At 44.0% G+C, this 27,189-nt stretch overlaps 1 protein-coding gene across 1 annotated transcript in view; it reads left to right on the forward strand.

Annotated features, from left to right (window-relative positions):
* Positions 1 to 27,189, forward strand: part of LOC115324432 (venom metalloproteinase antarease-like TtrivMP_A) — a 78,596-nt gene that overhangs the window by 23,745 nt on the left and 27,662 nt on the right. Inside the window, exons 3-8 of the mRNA XM_029985032.2 lie at positions 10,814 to 10,906; positions 14,824 to 14,950; positions 16,538 to 16,668; positions 17,324 to 17,392; positions 17,484 to 17,635; positions 24,303 to 24,352. Of these exons, the coding sequence (XP_029840892.2) occupies positions 10,814 to 10,906; positions 14,824 to 14,950; positions 16,538 to 16,668; positions 17,324 to 17,392; positions 17,484 to 17,635; positions 24,303 to 24,352 (622 nt within the window). The remainder of the gene's footprint in view (positions 1 to 10,813; positions 10,907 to 14,823; positions 14,951 to 16,537; positions 16,669 to 17,323; positions 17,393 to 17,483; positions 17,636 to 24,302; positions 24,353 to 27,189) is intronic.

A 27,189-nucleotide genomic window follows, 5' to 3' on the forward strand; every position in this document is an offset into this window, starting at 1 on the left:
AAATAAAATAATGGTCTAGTAGCAATTTTGTCCACATATCCGTTAGAGCTGCATTGGTTGTCATGAAGGCGGAGTAGCCTGCTAGCCCTCTTTAAAAACAAAAGTAACTTAATAAACGCCAAGGGTGAGCAAGATAGACATCGAGTCGAACAGAAGGGCTCTAGCTGTATTTGCGACTCCAGCGACCTATAGGGGACGCCACTATCGGGCAAATATGACGGTCGAATCCAGGTCGTGCCGTACCATGTGCCAGCTCAACGCACAACGCTGGGGCACCAGCAAGTAAGCATTGGACTCAAAATTGGTACCCCCGCGTTTTATCACCCACGTTTCGAAACTGCGGCGATCTGTTGGGGTAAGCGAAATTCCAGAGGCTGGACATTCTTCAAGCAAACGAGGAAAAAACTGCCCACTGTCCTTCCACGAGGCTGATGAACGTTGAGAAACGCAGAATGTCTGGCTCACGCGTTTACATAGGTCGCGTGCAGAGCAACCTGGGTCCCAAGGCGATACTACGGTTACAACACAGTCACCAGTAGAACTGTTCTGTCGTGCAAACCACCGACGTTATCTAAACACGGAAGCCAGAAGAGACGAGCAGAAACAGCGAAAGAACCTGTTCCGGCCACTTCAGTGCTTTCCCACTAGGTGCCGCTCGTTTTGCTGGAGTCGCGAATACTATCAACTGGCGTTTTAATGCAGCCACAAGAAAGAGAAGGAAGAGGTGAGTGGGATTAGTGAAGTGAAACTTGAAAGCAAGTAAAAATGCGAGCTGGTTAAAGATAGAAAGGGTAAACCAATACTCCATGTCACTAGCTGTGTGCTGTGCAGATGAAGGCAACGCCAGGCGAAGAGAAAAAGGGCGAGCACTAGGAAGGCGGGACGAGAGAGGAGGGCAATGGAGGTCGAGGGAAGTAATGGAGAGCACTAGGAACGTTAGAGAGAAGAGGAGGTGACTCTCCTCTTCCTCAGCTTCTCTAGTGCCGGCTCTTTCTCCCCTCGCCTCGCGCTGCCTTCGCCTGTACCTCACGGAACTAGTGGCGTGGTGTGTAGAGCCAGTCCATGTCTCGCTCCAGTAGGATTTAATAGTTATATTATTTCTGCTAATGTTTTTGATAGGGCATCTAACTATATTCCAGTTTCGCCAACCTCTGCTGCGCTGTCATAGCGCGACGCAGCAGAGGCTGGTTGCACTATCTCTCCACGGGACGCGGTGCCGCCGGGGCCGAGATGCGCTCCAATAGCAAACCGAAACTTAAAAACCCGTCGAATTTGTGCGGTTTTTCAGAAAGCCGTAAAATGCTTCGCGTGCCTTCTATCGTTCTGCAAAATGGTGATTTCGTATTTTTCGATGATGCTGAAAAAGTTTCTAATTTAAATCACGCCTTTAAACACAATATTAAAAAAGCTAATTACGCAAAAATAATTAACAACATAATTATCTCGGACATTAATATTTTTGCTTAATGGTCACCTGGTCCAGGACCTAAACGCCACACGCCTTTTTTTGTTGCGACGAGTACTTTTCGCAGTAGCGATTTGGCCTGCGTTCTCTGAAACACCGTATATATATATACACACACGCACACATATATATATATATATATATATATATATATATATATATATATATATATATATATATATATATATATATATATATATATATATTGTAAGAAAGAAAAAGAAGATTGATAAAAAAAGCGCCTTTACCGGCCGAGCCCTGGAGCAGCTGTGGCCCGCGAGGTCTGGCATGAGCCACGCATGCCCTTGCGGGTCATGCGTGGTTGTGACTGGAAATGATAATGTGGATGCTGATGGCTATATAGTTGCGCTCTTATAATATCCCCCCGCAGGAAAAGATGGTGGCCTCCTGGCCGTTCTTTAGGATGTTGATGGAGTTGCGTAATGCTCGGAGCGCAGGACGAAGGGTCATGATCGTTTTGGAGGGCACGGGCAGCGCCGATCGGTTGACGGCGTTAGAAGGGTCACGGAGTAATTTACTGGGGATGTTTGGTGAAGTACAGTTTATGGTCCAAGATACTCGTGGAGGAGTTTCTCAGAGAGTCCTGGCGTACGCACGGATGTCCAAATCAAGACGAGGTCGCCTGGTTGGTATATGACGGAAGTGCGATCTTCGCCGGAACGCTGTTTTTGTTGCATTCGGTTGTCACTGCTACGAAGGCGAGCAAGTTGACAGCATTTTTCGGTTCGGCAGACTGTTTGTGCCATGAAGGAGTGTTGAAAGTTGCTGTCAGTGTATCGAGAAAGACTGTCTATAGATCAGGACACGTATGCCGAACGTAAACAAGAGAGAACAGGGAGAATCTCGTGGTCGATAGGATATACGAGTTTTAGGTAAAGTCAAGGAAGAGAAGAATAAAGTGCCAATTCTTCTGGTCGTTGAGGTGTACATGCTAAGCATTTACAATAAGGATCGATTGAACAATTCGGTAAGACCGTTTGTTTGTGGGTGTTGGGTGGATGTGAGTTGAATAACTCTAGAAGCAGCAAGAACCTATTTTACCAGAGCGGAAAGAATCGTGGTTCCACGGTCGTTGACGAACAATCGTGGCGGACCATGGCGTAAAACTTTATTGGCGAAAAAGAACTCTGCTATTCCTTGGGCAGTAGCTGAGATAAAAGGAGCCATCCCGACATACCTTGTAAGGTGGCTTATGGCTGCCACGATCTACCGGTGACCAGACGAACTTTTCGTTAGTGGTCCATAGAGGTCGACACCGACTCGGTCGCAGGGCCTCTCGAGACAACGCTGGTGCATCAACTGTCCATCTGCTACGTGTCGCGAAATTAACGGTGTTGACAAGGAACGCATGACTGCACATACCTCTCAGCTGTCCGACATATGCCGGGCCAGAAGTGACGGGATCGAAGGCGGGCGTAGTGATCGGCTGCAGGATGGTCATGGAAAGTCGCGAGAACTTTACCTCGTTACTGCGTCGGTATTACAAGTAGGTGTCGCGCGCCGTCGGGGAGGCATTTGTAAAGGAGACCATCCAGAAGGACGAAGTTGCGTAGTTTTCGGCGAAGCTTGGTGTCTCGAACTCAGCTAGTGAGGTTACGAATCATCTAAGCACAAAGGATCATCGGCTTCTGTTAAACATCCCTGAGGCATTTAAAGAAAAAAATAAATAAAACATCGTCGTCGATGTACTTGGCGCGGAAAGTCAGAGGAAAAGGGATACAATACAGTCCGTTGGCATTCAAGAGCTTTCTTCCAGTTTTGCAAACGATATTGAACTGATATTCTAATAGCCGGAGGATCTATCTAGATAGACGCCCAGACACGTCTTTCAGTGAGGATAACCAACATAGGGCATGATGGTCCGCGACAATCTCGAGCGAACGATTGCACAAACAGGGTTTTAACCGTCCGACTACCCATACTTTCGCAAAGCACTCTTCTTCGGTTACAGTGCATTTTTTATGCCGGTTTAGGCTTCGACTCACGTAAGCGATGACGTGAGGGTCATGGCTGGAGGAATGATTTTGCAGCAGTACAGCGCCCAACTCGGTTCCACTGGCATTCCAGTGAAGTTCAGTCGTGGCGTTATCGTCTCTCTCAGTTCAGGTTCAGAGGTCAACGCGTTTCGAAGGGCGTAGAAGGACAATTGACAATCGGTAGTTCATTTATATGGGACATTGGTTGTGAGAAGGTAATGTAATGGCGAAGAAATATGTGCAAGGCCACGGATAAAGCGAAGTAAAGTAGAACATAAATCCCAAAAGCTTTTAGGTTGCTTTGCGTTGTGTTTTCAGGGAGACTGCTGAAATTGTTTAAGGGTCGAGTCGTATGTTTTCATGGAGAACAAGAGGTCATAGGACTTTGATTAGAGTCGCTGCGAAATTTAATTTTTTTATCGCATTCTAAGCCAGCATCAGTGATGCAAGATAAAATGTCTGATAACCGAACGAGGTGTTCTTCAAATGTGGATAAAAATATTAACATAATCAAGATAACAAAGACTTGTACGCCTTTTTACGCCACGGAGGATAGAGTCGATCGTTCCCTTCAAAGGTCGGCAGCATGTTACAGTGGTCAAATACACTCTCGGGTGTCACGAAGGCTGTTTTTGTCTGATTCAGACATTGGGATCTGTTAGCATCCTATAGGTTCAACGAAGAATAATAGTTCGCTCCCTGCTGAGTGTCTATAGGTGTCCTGGTGTCCTTTCGAGTGAATTTGTTGAGTATGCAGTAATCTACACAAAAATGAACCAACTAATTTTTGTTTCTAAACAAAACAACAAATGAGAGACCAGGAACTGTTCAAGGGACATATGACATTTCGTTTCAATATTTTTGTTACATTCGTTTCTTTTTTGCGCCTTTCGATAGGAGCTCTGCGTTCAGGCCGATGCCGTACAGGGGTAACGTCGCCGGTATCTACCGTGTGGTGGAGTGAGTCTTACCAAGAACGTCAGTGTGTGAGTCGAATGCATGTATGAATGAATCGATCAGGTTAAAGAACACGTGCTTTTGTATCGTTAGAAATCGCAGGATTGATAGTAGAGCCTAATTCAGTAGTGCTGCTGCTCGCTTATTGTTGAGCAGGATGGTCGAGGTCAGACACATCCAGCTGGTTGAAATCTGTTGAAGGAGTGGCAACAGCAATCACGATAAACTGCGGAACTACGATGTCCAAATTTGTAACGTTAACCACTAACGCGTCAGTAGGCACATGGCCAAAAGTTGCCATAAAAAAAGGCACAACAACGCCCTTTTTTCAGATGATGCCAGGTCATATATACTACGAGAGCATCTCCAGTGTAGCGTATTTGGGTGTAATGGGCATTATCACAGGCATTCAAGCTGGCAGTAGGCTGTCTCTTGTTACAGTGCAACGGTGACTTAAGTGCGTTTACGATGATTCGAAAAAAACTGACAATTCATAATAATAACGCGGGCGTGGCACCGTCCACAAAATCATTGCTTCCGGACAGAAAATCTCAGCCAAAAATAATATCATGCGTGCATGCAGTCAATATAATAAATCGAAAGGTATAGTACTTACCCTCAATATGGATTAGAGCTGTGCACATCGCTGAAGGAGAAACTATTCGTCCCGATGCATTACACATGGTAAAAGTCAGCCAGCAACGTGAGGAAACGCTCATCGCTGACTTTAACCATGTATAGTGCTTATTAACTAGCCATGTCACCACCCTCCTACAGTCCCGATGCACTTTTCAAGTGAATGCCAGTTTATGGTGCGGACAATTTCTAAAGTTTGCGGCAAATATTTTGCCCCATGACTGAAACTGCGGCTCCTGCGTCAATTAACGTCCTTAGAGGAAGATCCTCTAGTTTAATGTCAATTATATTTTGCGGTGGCGTACGAGGACCTAGAATGATGCAAGCGGTCTCAGTTGTTCCTCCGGGAACTGTGCTTACCTGCTTCCCAGAGTGTAGGGGGCCTCCGCTATGCGCAGAACATTTAGGTCACAGAGATTTTCCTCGGAGAGATGGTGATCTACGACTAGCGGGTCATGACGTGTTCGTCTGTGAACGTTCTTCCAATCCCGGGGACGGTGAGCGGAGCTCTACACTTGAATGAACGGTGCGGCGAAGACGCCGCTGCGATGAGGTGCCGCGATCGCAGGGTGCTTGCTCTTGGCGGCGCCGACGGCACTTCCGCCCTACGGGCCAGGGTATACAGCAGTAGTAGCAGACGTTTCGGTTCTTGACGAAAGTGGCCGGTCGATGATGGCCACGTTCAGATACGAATTGAGGGGGGTTCGAGTAGATGTTGCATGAACCTGGTTGTGCCAAGATGTCTGCACAGGTGTACGTACGGCGACGTCGACGTACGTTGGTGGAGGTGGCGGCAGAGGCTGCATTGTTGCCACGACTTTTGCTTGGATTATTGTTTGAGTCAGGAGGATTCAGTAGGCCCCGCTTGACAGGATGTCAAGCGTGCCTACAAAACATCCCGCTTGACAGGATGTTTTGTTGCGCACGATCTCGCGGATGAGACTTCTAAGGCTCTCTGCGTTGGTTGACGCTAACGCTGCGACGGTAGGAGTGTTATTACTTGTGACCTGGGAAAATGAGGATGTAACGCGACGAGTCTTCGCTTCCAGATTTCGAAGACACTCATCCGAGAATTCTGTAATATTGTTTGGTTTGATGACGAGAAGAACATGAGAGGCCTCTTCGGCAATGCCTTGGAGGAGATGATGTAGTTTGTATGGCTCTGGCATGTCTTTGTCAGCAAGCTTGATCAAGGACACAACATCATCGATGTAGGACGCGTAGGTTTCTCCTCTTTGCTCTACCCTTAAGGCAAGCTTGCGTTCAGCAACATGTTTGCGTGCTGCAGACTCGCTGAAGACTTCCAACATGCGCCTTGTGAATGTGGTAAAGGTGTCAAATTCGAGCTCGTGTTTAATGAACCACGTCTGGACGACGTTTGTCAGGTAGAAAATGACGTCAGATAGTTTCAGTTGGTCGTTGCGTAGGTAGTGACGGCTAGCTCGCTTGAAGGAGACAATCGTGTTACTCACGTCGTCGATTGCGATACCAGTGAAAGAGCTGGGGTCGCGTTGTCGGAATGTTACAGTTAAAGCAGGTGCCGGTCGAGTGCCGGCTGTCTTAGTTGCGATGGTCGCAACCGTATTGCAATCCGAGGAAACCACGGAGCTCGATTTAGCACTGTTGACGGTTTTGTTGCAATAGAGAATCTCCAGGACTTAAAAAGAGAACAGGGGCGTGAATACTGTTGCCGCCCTCCACCATGGGTAAAAAAGACGAATTTGAGTGATGAAAAGCACCGGCTTTACTGTCCGAACCCTGGAGAAGTTCTGCCCCGTGAAATATAGCACGAGCCACGCATCACCCTTAAATGTAATGCGCGGTTGTGGATGGTAATGATAAGGTGGATTCTCATGGTGATAAAGTTGCACTTCTGCAATATTTTAATTCCAGTGATTAGATTTATACTCCTCCTGTTATATGGTGTTTTCAATACATGAGTCACAGAGAACTTCTAGCAAAATTATAAAAAAGCAGCACGCTTTGTGGGAGTGAAACCAAATGTAGGCTCTCAGCTAGCATCTTACAAAAGCGCACACATTTCTTGGTGCGCCTATTTAATTATTTAAGACTACCTAGCTAACTTTTTTATTTATTGTTTTAAGGGCCGAGGTGTGAATTGGTTGATTGTAGAGAGGCGCTGAGAAGCAATCAATTAAGGTGTTTGATAGTTTATTGGCTTCGAACCCTTCTCTATTCAGTCTGGAAATGAAGCACGCAAAATATTTAAAGAAATCCCAATTGAAAACGCGCCTGCACTACTTTAAACCGTGCTCTAAACAGCGCGCCTGCACTGGCGCGCTGTCCGAGAAAACAAATATTTGTTTGTGTGTGCCTCGCACATATGCACGAACACCTGGTTCCGCAAACCCCTGTCTCGTAAACCACACCAATAATAAGGTGGACATCGTTCCTTCAAAGCAGAGAGCCCTGCAAGCGCAATGCGTAAGCGCGTTGTCACTCTTTTTTTTCTTTTTGCGGCCTTTTTTTCAGGCTAAACAAAGAAGCGCGCAAAGAGTATGACGTAGCAAACGCCTTAATTGGGTGTTCCTTAATGCGCTCTGCAAATTTTTTGTTCACAAACTGGCCAAGAAAAAAATAATGATTAACATAGCTAATCCGTCTTAAAAACTTTAATTATGTGCACAAAAAAAAAAAAAAAAAGTAGTGCACATTCCGCAGACGCTGGATTGCTAAGAATATCCATTTCGTCCTATACAGACCAACTGTACATTCAAAACAGGGAGCATAGAGCTCCGTTTATTTTTTCTTCTTAGTTTGGTATGTGGGTCCCTTTTAGGATTTATAAATTTGTTATAAAAAAGCCTTAAATACTACACTAATTCGTAATGTGCTGGTGACTTGTCTGACCTGAGGGACGTATTATAAGGGGTCATCGTAACTCTAAGTTGAAAAATTACCTAAAAAGTGTTAACTTTCTAAATATTGAAGATAAACATATGGTTCCCGTTAGAAACTTGCTGAGCGTCGTCGAAATCACTAAGTCAGTAGTTCATAAAACGTGTTTGAGCGCCTGGGTTGCGCAGTAGTGCGTTATATTTACCACTCGTGCAACTGGCACAGGGCTGGCGGTGAAAAAAGGCGGATGAGGAGAGACGGAAATTATCCCTCGGGTTGCCATGCTCCTGCTGCATGACTGGTGGATTTAGCGCTCCACCGTGTTCCCCAGATGCTCCAGGTCTTTCTAAAATCAACTGCTTTAGTGGTTTCCGATGATGATGAGCAAGTTTCTAATTAGAAATATGTGTGTATTTCACTAATTAAAGAGTTCATGACAGCATTCTAGTTAACTGGGATGTTTAGTGTGCCGGTGTGTAAACTATACTATGTCCTCCTGGCTGTATAACTCTCTGAACAAACGTAGTTAGTGTGGATTTATAATGGCTATAATAAAACAAATTTTAAAACAAAAATTTATTTAAAACACGTTTTTAAAATATGTCGATGCCACCACATAGGGACCTTAAGCTTTCGCCGGTGGTGCACTGAGAAGGCCACTTCTAAAGTGTGACATGTCAACGCCCAGTTTTCTTCCAGTACAAAATAAGACACAAATTTGCCAGTAAACGATGGGGGCTTTGGGAGACGACAGAGTTAGCAACGCTACTAACTTGTGCCGCCATCTCCCAATAGACAGAGCAAGCAGACGACGTACTCTGTTTTCTACTTACGCACCTATAGGGGGATGGCGCTACAAGTTTATAGCGTTGCTGACTCGGTCATCTGCGAACGCGCCCAAGGTTGATTTTTTTAAGTTGGTTGATCCCTTGTTTTTAGAAAGAAAACTACGCCTTGAAATGTTACACGGAGAAACTGACTCGTTCAATGAACACTCTGGGAAAGTCGGTGCTTTCTATGCACACGCACCGATCTTTCCGGCTCGTTTTGCTGCATCGGATTCGCTTGTGCCAAACTATATACAATCCAGTGATGTTGCGTATATGCTATGAAAACCCCCGTCATGATAAAAATGTCAAGCGGCGATACACGGTCCTGTGTAAAAAGTAAGTGAATAAATAAATAAATAAATAAATAAATAAATATATATATATATATATATATATATATATTTCTTGTTTGAAGCAGAACTTGAAGAAAAGCGTCGTTACTGCTACGGGAATGCCGTATTCACTAAATGTTCCACATGCTCAGCGCATATTCGAGGGGCGAACAACCGTCACAGTCTGGTAAGTAACTAACTAAAATCCGTAAACTTTATAATTACTGGTTTTAGAGGACATGTTGCAATTATAATTTTCAAGAAAGCCGCCCTGGGAAGCTTGACCAACTTACATAATTAGGAAAGAACTACTGGTTCGTAGATATCCGTCCACAATTTCTCCCCTTTCCATCCCCCAATTCTGAAACTGAAAGGTTCCAAGTGCGCCGGAAGTGCTGACCACATGACGCTTGTAAAAATGACGGTTTTGTGACGTAAAAATCGTCAAGATCTCCTACATGCACTGCAGCTGTCAGGGTGCTACTCGAGGTATACAAACCGGCTAAGAGGGCAATGACCTATGGCAAGCGAGAGCGCTAAAGACCTTCCCAGCGAGTTTGCATACCTCGAGCCGCACCCTGACAGCTGCAGTGCATGTAGGAGATCTTGACGATCTGTACGTCACAAAACCGTCACTTCTACAAGCGTCACGTGGTCAGCGCTTCCGGCGCATGTGGAACTTTCAGTTTCGGAATCAGATGATAGAAAGTTGAAAAATTGTCAAAAAAATATCCAAAGTTTTTTTTTTTTTTCTTAATTGTGTATTGTGGTTTAGCAGACCAGGGCGGCTGTCTTCAAAATTGCAATTGCAACCTGGGCCATAAAACCAGTAAATGAAAACGTAATTAAGGAATTTTTAATTCATTATTCACCAGTCTGTGACGGTTGTTCGCCCCAAATGTCCGCCGAGCTCAACAGATATTGAAAATAGCCTGCACGTAGCAGTGAAGACGCTTTTTTATAAAACTTGTTTCCGACAAAAAATATCAACCTATCCATATATATATATCTATATATATATCTATATCTATATTTATATATATATATATATATATATATATATATATATATATATATATATATACATATATTATAAGTCAGAGATCCGTACTTGCGGAGTTGCTATGCTAGAAGTTTATTGCATGCATTACGACAGTTTCGCCGAGAGGCTCGGCTTCGTCAGGAGATGGCATAATACTACGCATATGTATGCCATCTCCAGATGAAGCCGAGCCTCTTGGCGAAACTGTCGTAATACACGCAATAAACTCCTATATATATATATATATATATATATATATATATATATATATATATATATATATATATATATATATAGGAGCCTTGTCTGCTTTTCATGCAGTGTCAACGCGTTGGAACAGAAGACGCTGGCGTTTGGTGTTCCCCCACCTTTGACCAGCGAGTAGAGAAACGAAGCTAGCCTTTCCATCTATCTGCCCACAAGTCTCATTGCAATCAGAACTCGGCCCTCTGACTTCCCAGCGTGCTCTAATCTCCTCTTATCTCTCTGTCTTTCACCGAAAATTCGAAAGGCAAAAAAGAACAAAGCTACGGGGTAGTGAAAGTCTTCTGATTGGCCTCGATTTATTACTGCTCAATTTTAGTTTCTTCTTTATATTACCGTTAAATCATTCTCAGAGTTCTGGCTCACCTCTATACTATTTATATACAAGGCGAACGTAACAGTGTGTTTTATTCATGGTTTCCTCTTAACAGATGGACGGAAAGAAGCTGGAAGCAAACATGTATCACGACAGAGTTCGAATGGCGTCGGTCAACGTAGAAGTTAAGAACGGCATTGTTAAAGTGGTAAGCATCCTTCGCCGGCTGTCACGATTTTACCACGTCATTGCCTCCCTGCCGCCAGTCGTTGCTGCTAAGGTTGACAACGTGCTGTGGCGGCCTCCCATGAGGACGTCTACAAACACTTCAGAACCGTTCTGCTCAGCGAACAACAGTTTTCTAGCGGTCACAAATACAGCAGCTGCTGACAGCCCAGGAACTAGGAGACCGCCGCCCATCGCAGCTGCTTCACCAAATGCGACCGTTGCTGGGCCCCTAAGCCTCCGACTCCCAAGCCCGTATCCTGCGGGAGCTCTTTATAAACTTCCAAAAGGATATCATGATATTACAATACAAAGCAAATGTTCAAGCGAGCGCGACAAAAATTTCCCCCTGTTCCCCTGCTCCAATGATTATTTTCGTCATCCCAGAAGAAATGCGGATGGCTTTGGCAGTTGCTGATTACAAGCAATTAGATTGTCTTGCGATTCTGGCTGACCGAACCGCCGAATACTCATTACCATCTATTGCAGCTTTGGCGCCTTACGAGCCCCTTCCCCCCTGGCAAGCTGCGATCGCAGAGATTAAGGCAAGCATGGAGCAGCTTTTTTGCACTGTTAGTGCTCTGAGGCCGTCGGATGAGAGACCTCCTCGACGAAATGAGGCGAGACTCGCCGCGGTCACGTTCATCCTTTGCGACGCGCATCGGAGTCAGGCAACATGCTTAGCTCTTGATGTTAATAAAATTAGCGTAAAGTTGCAGGGAGCTCGAGAACACTAATGACAATAATCCCTGGAGAAGGGGAATATTAGGTACAAATGAAAACACAAATCTCCAAATACAGCTAAATAACTTCTGCGCGCTTGACAAGAAAGAAAGAATTGGCAGCGACCTTTACTTTCACAAACCTATAACACAATAAATGCCGCTGGCGTCAAAAAGGTAATCATTTTCATTTGTTCAGAAGACTATGCACAGTCTTCTACAGTATAAGTCGCGTCATGTCATGTCACGCGACGTCAATATTCCCGCTATATTTTAACGGGAAATCTACATCGGCGTATATTTCACGTGATGTCAGGTTACATGACATCAATTTTCCCGCCAAATTTAGTGAAAAAAAGTGAATTGGTGTGGACGCCATGTGACGTTAGGTCACGTGACATCAATTTTCCTATCCAATTTAGCAAAATTGAATCGGTGTACAGGTCATGTGACGGAAACTGTTCAGCTAAATCTAGCTGGAAAACTTAATTGGTCTGTAGGTTTCTTGGCGTCAGGTAACGTTGCATCAAACATTCCGTTAAATTTAGTGGGGAAACTAAGTTCGTGTATAGGTCACATGACATGCGTTTTTCTCAAAATTTAACAGGGAAACTGAACTGGCATATAGGTTATGTGATGTCAATTTTTCAGCTAACTTTATGGAGAAACTGAATTGGTCTTTAAGCCCCATGACGTCAGGCCACCTGACATCAATTGCCGCGCTCAATTTAGCGGGGAAACTGAATAAGTGCATATATCAAGTGACAGCAATTTCTCTGCTAAATGTAGCGTGCGGACGGACGAATAAACACCCTTCTGAGATTGGCGACTAGCGTTAAAAAAATATGCATACTTCTGAAATTTCTTTAGATCTGGTATTGAACATAGTACCTCTTTATTTCCAGAAGAGCGCTCTATCAAGTGAGCTAACCAGGAGTTAGACGTGAGAAGAGAAAACGGTTTTTATCAGCTTACATCTGTCTAACGCCAACAAGGGTTGTGGGAGCGAGGGTCTGCCAATGGCAATGCCTTGTTCCGATCTACGAAAATGGATCACGGTCAATGCCACCACAAATCCTGGTCATCTGGACGCCAGGTTTCTAGGACACGTGGTGGTCCCAGTCACCGAGGGCGGCAACCGGCCAGACCCACTCGAGAAACAGCGGCCAGTGAGCAAGATATTCCAGAGCCACCGGAAACTGCCTCCGCCGGCGATGATGGGAACTGCCACAAAGGACGCCCGCGACCTGGAGCGCGCCATAGCGCTTATACAGCGCCGCCGTCCACACCTTCTGCGACGACCCCCTGCCGACGACGACCACGAAGATAGCTATTGACATGCCAAATGCTTAAGGGAGGGGGGGGGGGGGGAGTGTAAGAGCGAAGGTCTGCCACCACGCCCAGGGGCCGCTAAAGACCGTCGGAAAAGGACACAGTCCAAAGCCTACAACAGCACATGAGGAATAGGCGCAAGAGCTAATAAAAGGAGGACACGCACACAGGACAAAGGGAGACGGACCGAGGTTACGGAGGCATGTAGATCTAACGCTACGGCAATGCTGTACTTCAATACTAACTACCCTTTCTGTTACTCTAATATATGTAGTTTCTTGTTATGGAAACCCCGGCTTGGTGTTGTTCATCCCGGATGGGCATGCAGCAAGGCAACCCCACCACAGGGTAACCGCCTTGAATTTCCGAGGTGATGATTATAATTCACGTGATGCAAACTTGAGGTGAGCTGGACGAAAATAACGATGATAATCTCTGGGGAAGGGGAACAACGTGGGGGGGGGGGGATGACAGCCAAAATATCCAAACACAACTAGGTGACTGGTGCCCGGCTGAAAAAAATTAGGCTGGTCCTGGTATCGAACAAGGGACCATTTCAATTCCAGTGGACCGCTCTACCAACTGAGATAACCAGAAGTTATTCGTCAGAAGAGCAAACGGGTTTTATCAGCTGATACTAGTCTATCACCAACAAAGGTAAACAGCTTAAAGTTTTGAGGTCATGATGTTAATGCAATTAAGGCAAATTTGCGGTGACCTGGACGAAATTAGCGATAATATCCCTGGGGAAGGGGAATAAGGGGAGAAATAGAACGCACAAATCTGAGAACACGACTAGGTTACTAGTGCGTGACTGAAGAAATCCAACTGATCCTGGACTCGAACCAGAGACCTTCTCATTTCCACTGGAGGGCTGCACCAGCTGAGCTAACAAGGATGTATACGCAAGTATAGCAATCGGGTTTTAAAAGTTACCACTATTCTAACACGAATAGAGGTGAACGGCCTGCATTCAACGGTTATGATATTAATGCAAGTATTGCAAAGTTGGAGTATAGTGCAATTATAATCTAACTTTGCAATAATTGCATTAGAATGCCATTATTGCAAAGTTGCACTTTACTGCAATCAATGAAAAAGTTGCAATTACCAAAGCGGGTAATAGAAAAGAAGTCTACAACATGTAGAAGGTGATTTTTAAAGTTTCTTTTGGGTGTTTATTGCTGGTCAATACGAGCTTTTGAACGTTTTTTTTTTGCTGATTAAACATATTTGCACACCGACATCATAAATACGGAATTAAAACAGTTATATTGAGCAAAAATTTATCTTAAATTCGCAGAATTCTAATTTTTATGTATAAAAATCAAGATGGCCCCCTAAAGAAGCCATCTTGGTATAGTCGAAACAAAAGCTATAACGTGTCAATCATTTTAAGATGCTACCTTAGCTTCTGTCGGGGCATCATAATTTGACCGGAAGTTCAGAACCGATGTTGACGATTACACTACCCTTACTTATCCACACATATTAAAAGTAGCATGTTGTGGCCTCTCCTAAAGACCACTGCCGAATGACTTCTGATACGAAGTTTTCCTTTTTTGTTTTCCTTTTTTGTTTTCCTTTCAAATATTTGTGTATTTCAGTGACGGTGATGGCTTTTCAAGTTTTATCTACTTTTGTGTAATTTTAGACCAGTAAAAGGTCATCGGGGTTTTTCGGTTTAAACATTTTGTATTCTTCTCACCGACGGATGCTTATCGGTGCTTTACGGTTAAAACCAAAAATAATACAGTGTAGTTATACCCATTAATTGAATGTTGTGATTATAAGCCTCAGCAGCTTATTTTTTCTCAGCCGTTTACTCGCCGTACTTTTTTTGCAGAGAGGAATCCTAAGCAACACATTGAGAATCAGACCTCTGCATATCGAAGCTCGGTCAGAAGAGGGGCGTATCCCGCATAAAATATATCAGGTTGATCATCGGGCCGACGATAGCAATACATTCAAAGGTATATTAATTTTACATTCTATATTAATTTTTGTACTCTACGATGCTCGGGTGGTATAGAAAGAAAAGTTTTGGAGAAATACTTGCCATGTATATTATCTTATACTCACCCTTTGAGCGAGTGAAGTAAGTTTCATAAATGGCGTCGCACCTCGGATATTCCTTTGATACTAAAATTTACTTCTGCTCTGCCATAAAGAGTGACATTTGAAAAATGTTTTGGAAGCAGAATCATTCAATATTCTCATATAAGCAACCACTGTTAACTCAGAGACATTTTATATTATCTCATACACTTCAGGATGATTTCAAATACACCCAAAATATTGGAACACTGAAAAATATTTCTAGGCGCGTCAAAGCGTTTTAAGGTGCCTTTCCCAGCTAGGGCTCCTCCTTCAGCCTTCGAAATGTATTATTTGATGTAGTATTATTTGGTGTAGAAATTGATAAAACTGTAAAGGTACATATCTTCAAAATATGATTTCGACATCCATGAAACACATTTTCACAGCTCTCGTAAATACGTTGCTCTGCGTTTTTAGAAATATGAAGAAAGCAAAGCCCGGATTTGGCATGGACACGGTGCGCTAGGAGGGAAGGTGTGACGATCGCGTTTGTGAGAGCAGTCCTGCGATTTATCGCTACAAAAAGCAACATGATTAATCTGCTGCAAGCAACGCCATCTTTAACTCACGGGTTAATAAAATAGGAAAATGCTAACGAAATTACCTGACTGAGTAATATTTTTTTTGTATTATTTTACCTGCTGCTCTCAGAAGGCATTACTGCAAGAAATGGGCAAAGGTACAAAGACAATTGTACAAAATATAGATAAAAATACACAAAGGAATACGCAAGAAATATAAGCAGTCGACTATATACATAAAAAAAACATTATTTGTTCTATACATTTTGTGCTCCGAGAGCTTTGAGTACGCACTAAGGGGGGTTAGTGATATGAAATTATTAACTGTATTTTCAACGCTATTCTATGACGTTTGCGGTTTTCCACTCACTGGGGTGTTTGCCGCACTGTAAAGGTTTCTCAAACGGCACATAAAAAGCAAAACGCGAACTTCCACAACACTCTTGCAGAAAGCGATTGGAAATATAGATACTATTATATCCCACATTAGAACGACCGTACTCTGACATATTTTTGATATTTTCGCCTGCTCTTCTTTTTTTAGCGCCTCCTTTCCAAACATAGAGCTGATCTTCACCGCTGCAGTGCTGCTGTCAGCTCACACGTAAGACCATGGTGATAGGGGCGCGTGAGGCATAAAATCTGGGGCCGCTCTTGACCGGCGCGAGGACCAACCAATCGCCAGATCTCGCCTTCTGCCCACCATAGCAGAAACAAGCCGACCACCTTCCCATTGCGACTGTTGTTCTTCTCAATATAGGAACTTATTAACGTTAGACCAAACTGAAGCATTTCAGTGACTTTGTTGATACGACAGCTGTGTGTGCCAGCAAGCCTTCGCATTTCGAGGATGATACTATGGTGTGCTCAATCGAGTTGAGTTTCATGCCATTCCTTAATTTGGACTATATCTTGACTCCACGGCCTTTCTTGTTACAGCTGATCTAAACAAAAATAGCAGTCAAAGCGTTTTTGCAGCGGAGCTAAGAATTGTGGTCGATTCTAATCACCGTTCCCACTTCAGAAACAAAGAAGAAATAATTGAGTATTTAGCAACATGTATGCAAATGGTAAGACATTTATAAAAGCATTATTATTTTTTTTTCGACAGCTCAAAGCGGTTAATTAGAGATCAATTATTTTGATACTAAAACCTCAAGAATTTTGAATTTGCTCAATTTGCTTTCATTCTGGGCCTGTGCGTGAAACGTTTAAGTAAAATTCTACTGGAATTCGCTGCTTCAAATTGCGCGCAATAAGAAACATTTTACGTTTGTGTACCTTGCCCAAAATCAGATAACTGCTATCAGTCATATTTTAAACTTATTTGAGCTGGTTCCTATTGGAATTCGAAACGATATGTATGAGATAAGGCCCCAAGCACCGAATGTTAAAAATACAATTCTGAAACTGAAACATCACAAATGTCAGACAATTATCTAGCGATGTGCTTCCTAAATAATGTTTTTGACATTGTTAGTTAGGAGAAGCGAATATGTATCTAAAAAGTAATGTTCCAGATTGTTTGAAAATACACATTTTAGAGAGAAGCAAGTTTAGAATTAAACTAAGTTGGCTTGCATCGTAACTCTGTGCTGTTATGTCGCGAATTATTATTTCTTTATTATTTGACTTTAGTAAAGCAAAACAAAAACGCATAGCATATTGTTAATTTTTTTGTAAATATTATTTAACTTTTCACACATCACATTTCTATCTTTGCAGGTAAACATTCGCTATGAAGACACCAAAGAACCAATGGTTCAATTTTTACTGACTAAAGTTGAAGTAGACGTACGTGTTCGCCTACTGTATATACCATCTTGTAATTTACTCGAGTCGCTGCATTAATAGTTATCGAGTTATCATGTATATTGGTTTTCAGGACGCTTCGGTTCCCTATATTTTTTATGGAAAGGACGTTGACTGTCCAACCTGCCCTAGTAAATTTTACGCTAAAGCAGACCCCACGCTAGAAGGGACTAAACACATTTATGGACACAGCAAAGAGCAGGATATTACCGTTCTTGTCACATCGTAAGTGCAACCTATTAATACCTTATTCTACCGTAGCCTAGCGCCCTTAACTGAATCCGGTCAGAAAAATAAAACACAATTTTTAGGATTGTTGTTTAATCGATATTATAGGATTCGACTTCGAGCACCTGCCCGCGACACCGCTGTTGATTACATGCGCACCACTCATGCTTCCACGAGTGCTGAGACAATGCCACTGACCAGCCATCACCTGTACCCCGGGTCCCTCTGCGCGCACCCAATATTCGCCGCTTTATTATTCATTTCCCTCTCAATAATTCCTTTTTGGTTTCACGAAACAATGTAGTCATTATTGCAGCGTCTCTCTCCAGTGCACAAATACCCGAAGCATTCTCCTGACGCGTGTCGCACTTTGCTCAGTTATAGAATTTGGCTGGGCGTTTATGATTGCGTAGAAAGGGAAGTAGCTCAGTGGCCACAATTCTCACCATCTTCCTTTTTGCATCATTTAATCATTTTGTGCCAGTTCCTAAGAATTTTAAGTGAATTGGTCTAGGTTTTGATTACTCCATGCTAATTGTTTGAGATACTTGAGGTTTACCTATACTGGTCTACGCTTTTAGTTGTGGCCAGCGGAACAGCAGCACGTAATTTTACTTTATCTTACCCTTACTTCTCCTTATCTAAACGTATTACTCAGCCCCACAATACTTAACAACATACGATAATATTCTTAAATTATTCCTTACGAATTTACCGTATGTTTTGTTTGATACTAGGGGGTTGTAAGGAACCGCTTTTGCACTCCCGATACGGTACGATGGGCCCTTCGGTACAAACTGCGCATGCGCTACAGCAGAAGAAACTCACATGCGCAGTTCGTACCGGACGGCCAATCGTACCGTATTGAATGGGCAAAAATGGTTCCCTAAATCTACCTAATATTAGAGAGTTGTAGGGAACAGTTCTTGCACTTCCAATACGGTACCATGGACCTACAAGTGCGCACTGCACATGCGCCACAGCAGAAGACTCGCATATGCGCAGTTCATACCGGAGGGCCCATCATACCATGTCGGATGCGCAAATACGGTTCCCTAAAACTATCATTATTCTAGACGGTGTTTCCCATCCTGAGGTCAACCCTGAACGCCGTTGTTGCTGGGGTACAGAAAAAAATACTCCTCGCAAGCAGGTGAAGGCCCGTTCACACACCTGTGCTTAAGTACAACCGAGTGCGACAGGAATGGCTTTTAAGCCCCTTATGAGGGGTCACAACCGGCTGCATTGCTGCGCACCCAGTCGTAACCAAAAAAGGCGTGACGTCACAATTAGCACCTCTATTAGTTTTGTGCCACTGTCTTCTAATGACGAAACAAAATGTGTGTATCGATTCCTATTAAAAATCTTAGTTATACTGGTTTGATCATTTAGCAGCGTGATCGAAGTTATAAAAGACTGCGCGAGACTTGCAAACCTACGACTGGTATATTTAGATGGGGAAGATTCTCTTGGTTGTCACTACGGAGCCGACTTGGACACCGTGCTCTATGTTTGTAAAGTAGTTTCACAATCGATTCTTGTCTTGCAAAGCTGACTAACACTGAATCGTCTTCAGAAATAGTAAGATTTTTTTTTATTTTTCCTGATAAATCCGGTGAGCAGAAAAGATATCGTGAGGGCATTAGGCGTGCAGGATTTTCAATGCTCGTTTACGGGGAGTTGGGGGTGATTTCGGATGCGCTACACATACGACACAGATATGTGCTCTTCAAGTTTATTATAATAGGGTCTTTTTATTTTGACTCAAAAGCGCATGTCGGGTTAAATGTTTCGATTTGCCTAAAACTAATATTATAGCCCCATTTCCGAAATGGAGAAACCATACGTCTAAGCTTTGTTTGAAAATTTAATTTTCCACACAAACGTTTTAAAGTGGAGCAAGGTAAAATGCTACGTTTAGGATGCTTGATTTTTGTACCCGGTTTTGTTCGTTGCTCTAAATAGGTAAAGTGAAAACGACTCACAGTAATTTTTGTTCTCAATGTTTGACGCATAGTATAATCTGTATTTTCAACTCGAATGCTTTCGCTAAATCTTTTTAAAACATCAGGTGTGGGCCCAAAATAGTCATTTACACAAATAAAAGCTAGATCGAACAAAACAATGAGCTTACAAAAAGGAGAAAGCAGAAAGTGCATAGTCTAGAAAGGTGCCTACGGTGTCGCTGGGACAGTCGGCTGCTTTGTAACGTGAAACGCGCCTTCTGTTTGTTTGTTTAATCTCTTGGCCCAAAATAACAAAGTATTGTCACGAAGGAGAAATGATGAGGGGCCGACTTATCTGGAGAAACTAAACGTTTAATGGGGCGAACTTGTGCCCAAAACTATATATAGAAGGTTAGCGTCGCAGGTTTCGATTTCGGCGAAACAACAGGATCGAGCGCTGGGACGAGACTGACAGCGAATAGCCAAGCTGAGCCGCTTTTGTACACGCGCGGTCTTCAACAACAAGCGGCGTAGAAGGTTCTGCGCGTGGAACATTTGGACCTCAAATAACCAACAATGTTTTCAAATTCACCAGAACGCAACATTTACAAAAATAACAAAAAGGAGCGTCCTCTCTCAGGACTCGAATCACGACCCACTTGCGAAGGAGCCAAGAAAAAACACAATTTGTCCACGGGAGCATTTCTTTGTATTGTGTGGTAGTTAAACAAGGTTACTTACTTTGGAGAGCTTTCAGTCAATTGATAAAAGAGCCACCATGTCTTTTGCGGACGATAGCTAAACTCCTCGGATTCGGAAGAGAGGTTCTATAATATCACACTATTCAACTACATTTTCAGCCGCTTGATACACTCATTGAACTTGTTGCACAAGTATACGAAAATTCACATTTGGCCTCGGGCGTGCTTGGTCGGAGACCTCCTCCTTTTGTTACTTATCCTCTGGAGGGTGGGCAATCTGGCCCCCACACTTGAATGCGTTTTTGTCCCCTGCTCTAGACCGTCTGAGCCACTTCCGAAACTTTTCGTCGATGGACTTAAAGAGTTGCTGCTGGTAGCTCAAAGTTGACGAACGGAACTGGGACAAAACTGCCTTCGTCATGCTCCATACACTGTACGAAATCAAAGTGACGCCCTTCAGGCTATGCACAGAGCAGGCGAAATTCCTGCGTGCCGAGGACACCGAGCTAGCAGGCTTTAAATGGCAGAGCTGTCTTGTCTACCTCGACGAAGTTGGGGTGTTCGCCAGCAATTTCGACGAGCACTTACGGCGACTCCGTGCCGTATTTCAAGCCACCAATGACGCTGGACTAACTCTCAAGTCACCGAAATGTCGTTTCACTTATGGTGAGTTCAAGTTTTTAGGCCATGTCTTGAGCAGCGAGGTTGTTCGTCCTGACCCCGATAAGACGCGAGCTGTAGCCGTATTTTCCCGCAATAGGAGCAGACCTTAAGATTCATACGCACCTGTGCCCAGTATACGTGCTTAGTTCGAACGTTTGCGAAGTTTTTGGCGCCACTGACATACCCGAGAAAAAACGCCGTACAGTTTTTGTGGACAGAAAAGTGCCAGCGTCTGGTCGACCAGCTTAAACGAAGACTTTAAGCGCCTCCCGTTCTTGGCCATTTCGACCATCATGAACAAAGAGAAATTCTCACGGACGCAAGTAAACCGGGGCTTGGCGCGGTGCTGGTCCTAATACAAAAGGGAACAGAGCTCGTAATCGGATACGCATGCCAGACATTGTTCAAGGTGGAAGGTGGATGCCTCGCCGTCGTCTGGACCATCACAGAGTATTGCCTGTGCTTGAATGGAAGTCTGTTCAGACTGGTTACAGACCACCATCGCTTTGCTGGCTTGCGAATATGAAGGATCCCTCAAAACGCGTCGCCAGGTGGAGTCTACGACTGCAGGAGTTCGATATGATTGTACTGCACAGGCCTGGCTGAAAGCACAGTGATGCCGAATGTCTGTCAAGGGCACCCGTCGAAGCCGGTCCTACCTGCACTGCTGACGTCGACGACGAGTGTTTCCTTGGCGTACTAGATGATAGTGACATGGCAGCACTCGTAAGGATGATTCTGAACTGCGAGGATTCAACGAGCACCTAGAAGAACAAGGGAGCTCGGTTCACCGCTTTTTTTATACGAACACGGCCAGCCTCCCCCATCCGAACAGGTGTGTTGTACATGGAGAACTTCAGCGACAGCAACGCGGCGTCAATGTTGGTTATCCCCTCCAATCTCCGAGAAGTGATATTTCAAGCTTGCCGAGGTGACCTGACGACAGAGAAACTTGGCTCCAAAAGGACTGTTGAAAAGATAGTGAGAAGTACTACGGGCCCAAGCTTGCCAAGACAGTTCATTACTTCACCCAATCTGGCCAGGAATGTCAACGACGGAAGAAACCACCGACGAGACAGGCGGAAATTCTTCAGCCTATTGTGCCGCCACTCTTATTTCAGCAAATCGGTATGTATGTGATTAGACCGTTCCCGCCATCGACGCAAGAAAACCGATGGATAGTCGTCGCGACGTGATTATCTCAAACGGTACGCCGAGACGAAAGCCCTTCGTCTGGTATGGCTTTTGAAGTCGCCAAGTTTTTTTTATCGAGTCCATCGTTTTCCGGCTCGCTGCCACCGAAGTCCGCATTACAGACCGTGGACAATCGTTCTTGGCGCAGCTGATGCAAGAGTTCTTTCGTCTCAGTAGCATCACCCACCGTCGAAACACCGAGTACCAAACGCAAACAATTGGACTAGCCGAATGGCTAAGCGAATCTGTCACCGACATAATCTTCATGTGTGTCGACGTAGAGCAAAAGACGTGGGAAGAAGTGTTACGCTATGTCACGTTTGCGTACAACCCGGCAGTGCAAGACACCACATAAATCACACTATTCCTGCTAATTGATGATCGCAAAGTAGCGACGATGCCGGACGCAATGCCGCCTCACGAACCGGACGACGACGAGAGCGGCGACTCCTAGATCGTCCCTAAACGGGTCTAGGAAGTCGGACAGCTCGCCAGCCTCTGGCTACAAGACCAACAACGCGTTGATGCTCACCAGTACAGCCTTCGTCGTCAGGAAGTTCGCTTTCAGCTAGGAGACAGAATGTGGTTGAGGACACCCATTCGTCGTCGCGGCCTAAGCGGAAAACATGGAAACGGTACTTCGCACCCTAGAAAATACTTCGTCGACTCGGAGATCTGAACTACGAGGTGAAGCTAGACAAAGCAAGAACATCATCACATCGTCCACGTCGTGCACCTCAATCCGTAGTACGCTCGATAACACAGTAAAGTGTGATCCCTTGCTACGCTTGATAGTACTATATTTTACCAGACTCCGTATTTTCCCATTTTTTTTATTTAATGTGTTCTTTTTTCTTTTTTTTTTTTTTGCGTGGCGAATTAAGACGATGTTCTCTTCAAAAGGTAGAGTAATGCCACGCGAGTCTCCGAGCAAGCGCGTCCGTAGCCGAATGGTTTTCGTGCGTGACTCCCACGCAAATCGGCCGAGGTTCAATGCCTGGGAGCAAACGCACCTTTTTGTTATTTCTGTGACCATCGCGTTCTGATACTTTGAGATTCCCGTTGCTTGTTCGAGGGACGAATGTTCTGCGCGCCCAACCTTCTACGTGGATTAGTTCAGAAGCCCAAGCGTGTTCATAAGGAGCTCCGCGTGGCGAGCCAGAGTCAGACTCTCCACAGCGGTTCATCCAACTGTTACGCCGCCATCGACGCCTGGGACGCTAGATTTATTTTAATTTATGTTGGGCACAAGTTCGTCTCATTATACGTTTAGTTTTTTTGAGTCATTCGTGGGCTCATGAATTATGATTCGTGACAAACTTGAGGATAACGGACTACATGTACAGATGCAGCGGAAAAAGTTTAGCATAAGTGACCGATGACCGAAGCGACAAAATCGCGACACGCGGGAATATTGTTTCCTAACGCGCCGGTGGTGAGAGCGCCAGTCACGTTCTATGTCTCAAAGCAGGGGTGGCCGCCAGACATTTGGAGGATAAGATAGCTTTCGAAATGTTGGCTTTAACATTGGCTATTTCCTCCCAGCCACCACCGCCTTGCGGCGGAGCTCGGGAACAATAGTGCCGCGTGTCGCGATTTTGCCGCCCTGTGTTGTCCGTCACTTGTGCTAACCTTTTACCGCAGCCGCTGCACTTCCTGTGATATGTACAACACATTTGTTTTTTCAAACAACGTAATTGCAGTTTCTCGGAAGCCACGATTTTTTTACGTCTATTTATTCTTAATATGGAGGGTGGACGTTAGATGACCCACCACTTTGAATACATTCGGTACGCTTTAGTTTAAACACCACCTCACCATAAAAATGAAAGTGATTGAGCGCGAGTGAAACCAACATATTCTCAATCGGTTAATGTCGGCAGTGAGAAAAACAAAACAGCAGTATCGAGCCGTAAAGAGTGTTATAAGTAGTTCTCTCGTAAATAATGTTCAAATAAAAACGTCTTGCGGCCATAAATTCCCTGTCAGTGTCCATTTGAATCTTTGGGTGTATATTACAAGAGAAATACAAATAAGTATCGACTAACCTAAAAGAAAAGGGGCGACAGGTACTAGAGTATAAGGAGAATTATGTTGTAGATGTCATCTAGATGTCGAAGAATCGAATTGTGGAAGGTTAGTAAATGTTTATATTTCCAGGCTAGACCTTGCGGACGAGATATACGGACAAATATCGAACAAGGTTATGGGTGAGTGAAATCTTCAAAATTTGACGCAAAGTGCAAAATCTTTAGGAATTATTTCCGACCGAATATTAAGTACTCTTTTTTTATTATCTTGTTCCTTCAGAAGACTTTTATATTCATTCGATACACTGGAGACGTTTCTCAGGCCCGGCAAGTTACAAATGGAATCTCAAGCATTGTTAAAATCACTTTGCACAAAAAAGTTTCGAAGTCACATTATGCATTAAAAAAAAAATCAGAATATACACAAACATTTTTTACAGGCTAAAAATGTGCCGGTTATGTTTCCACATTGCCGTGGTCAATACAGCGTTGTAGAAATTTTAGCAGGAATAGATGAAACATTCGGCCGAAAAATTTACATGAAGGTCGTCCAGTGAAAAAAAAAATCGATCGCAATAATCCAATCGTTAAACACCTGCGACTGTGGTGCAGAAAAGGAAAAAACGTATCGACGAAGGAACAGTTACAGAGGGTAACGTTTGACGCGTTCCCTTTTGTGTATGTTCCTTCGAATAAAAGTTTTTCTTTTTCTGCATTACAGTCACAGCTGTTGAACGACATAATTATCTTCCACCAGCTCGCCTGCGCACTTACAGCCTGTTCATAACAATTTTTTCGATAAAACCTTTATTTCTTATATTCGACACGTTCATAGCTAGTCTCCCTCTCGAGTGTATGCACGAGAATCAAGGATAACAGCCCCAACAACATCAGCAAACAGGCGCCATGAAGTATTTGAGGGAATGTGTTCGAGAAGCTATAATCATATTTCGAGGGCACGGTCATCGTCCCTTCGTCGGGAACAACCAGCGACAATACTTCATATTTATTTTAAAGATTGCAACACAACGTGAAACGTTCTTTGACTAGATGCTCGTCATTTCGTAAAGCTTGACAGGAAGCCTAGATAAAGGCGTGGCCGCGAGACTCGACTCTGATTGGCTCTTGAGGGGAGGGGGGGAGGGAAGGGGCCATCGCGGTAAAAAGAGTGCATGCGCCAGGCAGGAATTGAACCCAAACCATTTAGATAATAAGCAATGTCTTTCCAGTATGTCACGAATTATTTTTAAAGGCCAAAACACACAAAACACACCAGGCATTACAAAATCACCAAGGGCACTAACTTTGACCAGTTGGCGGCACTAAAGCTCTTCCATGTCCATTAGCGAATATAGCAGTACAATCCACTGAGGCGGGTTTTCAATATTTTTAAATAACTATTTTTACCTGTAGTACAACCTTTATAAAAAAAATTTGCGCGCCCATTTTGGTCTAGCCTCAGTGTGTCGCACCGCCAAGCGTGATCGCCATAGACTGTACAGCCCTAGCGCCATAAACGTGTCATATGGCACGTTGTCCGCCTTATCTATAGGGGGAAACCTAGCGGTGAAATAGTCAACGCATAGATCATTTTTCAGTGTACGCTGTAAAACGTCCCCAAAAAGGCAGCGTCCCAACTGTTCAAGAAAACGTGCTCAATAGTTTCCAGATGTCAGCAAATGAGGTATTTTAGGCCCCAAGGGACGTACAACCAACGCCCCTGTAGGCCGACCTTCAATGGCAAAGTGAAGCTGCTTAGCCGAAAGAAAAACGTTTTGTCAACCGGTGGCACACACATTCTGTTAACACTTGTCAATAAATCTTGTCCAGGCCCTGAGACGTACTGCAAACGCAACAATGGCACAGGAAAAAGGACATGAAGTGGTCTCGCGTCAGTTCTTTAAGCATAACAGTCGCCAGGTTATGTTGTGAAAATATTACCTTAAAAATAAAAAGAATCAACAACATTCTTTACCAAACAAACTAGCTTTGCCGAGGGGGGGGGGGGGGGGGGGCACACTCTGAAGTTATAATAAAAATTGGTAAGGCTTCTGCTACTCAGGCCTGTATCATAACTTGCAACAATGGGATCTGTTCATCCCGTAAAAAAAAAAAAAAAAGAAAAAGGAAAACGAAAACAGAAACGATTTTTCGAGCAAAATATGGCTTAGCCCGCCCCCTCCTTTGGAGACTTGACTTAAAAGGTTATAATTACACTCATTACACATGGGTTCACTAACCAACAAACAAGCAAATAGCACAAAAAAAAAAACGTTGCGCATCTTACTTATGAAGCTCCGTGTACTTGCAGAACATACCATATCTTTGTGGTTAAAATAGTTTGCATACAGTCGCGCGAGTAAAAAATAGACACATTGCACTTACGCCACCGAGATGCCTTTTTCTTAACGACTGCGACGACATTCTCCCAATACGGTGTTGTGCTCTTTGTGTGCTGCAGCGGGACCCCTAGACACTTGAACGGAATTGTGCTTCGACTTATTCCTTCAAACTGTGCTGGAGCTGTATCCCGCTCACCGTGCAATAACCAATGGCATTTCTCTAGGCTAATTTTAGTCTTTGTTGCGGCACAGAACAAAAAGCGCAGCTTCAAAACTTCCGTAACACTTCTCTTGTTAGAAGAAAATAGAGCGATATCTCCCGCGCAAGACAATACCTTCGTTTCAGTAGAACCTACAAAAAACAGCTCACTTTGTGGCTTTGAATAACACTTGAAGAAAATGACTCTAAATACAACGAGAACAATAACGAGGACAAGGGAAAGCCCTGCCTTACAGAGGACGACACTTGTATCTTTGGGGTTAAAGAATTGGTCAAGCCAGCTTAGTGGTCCACCCGGTGTATGCCTTACGGACCCCCAATATATAACTTTCCCAACATTTGCCCTCTACAAAACAGACCAAATAACATCATAGTGAACACGATCAAATGCCTTCTGCATGTCTAGTTGGATCACTGGTGCTTGGCCGCCTTCAGTGCTAAGACACCCTAAAATT

This window comes from Ixodes scapularis, unplaced genomic scaffold, assembly GCF_016920785.2.
Source record: "Ixodes scapularis isolate PalLabHiFi unplaced genomic scaffold, ASM1692078v2 PGA_scaffold4__175_contigs__length_147842914, whole genome shotgun sequence".
Taxonomy (NCBI): Eukaryota; Metazoa; Arthropoda; class Arachnida; order Ixodida; family Ixodidae; genus Ixodes; species Ixodes scapularis.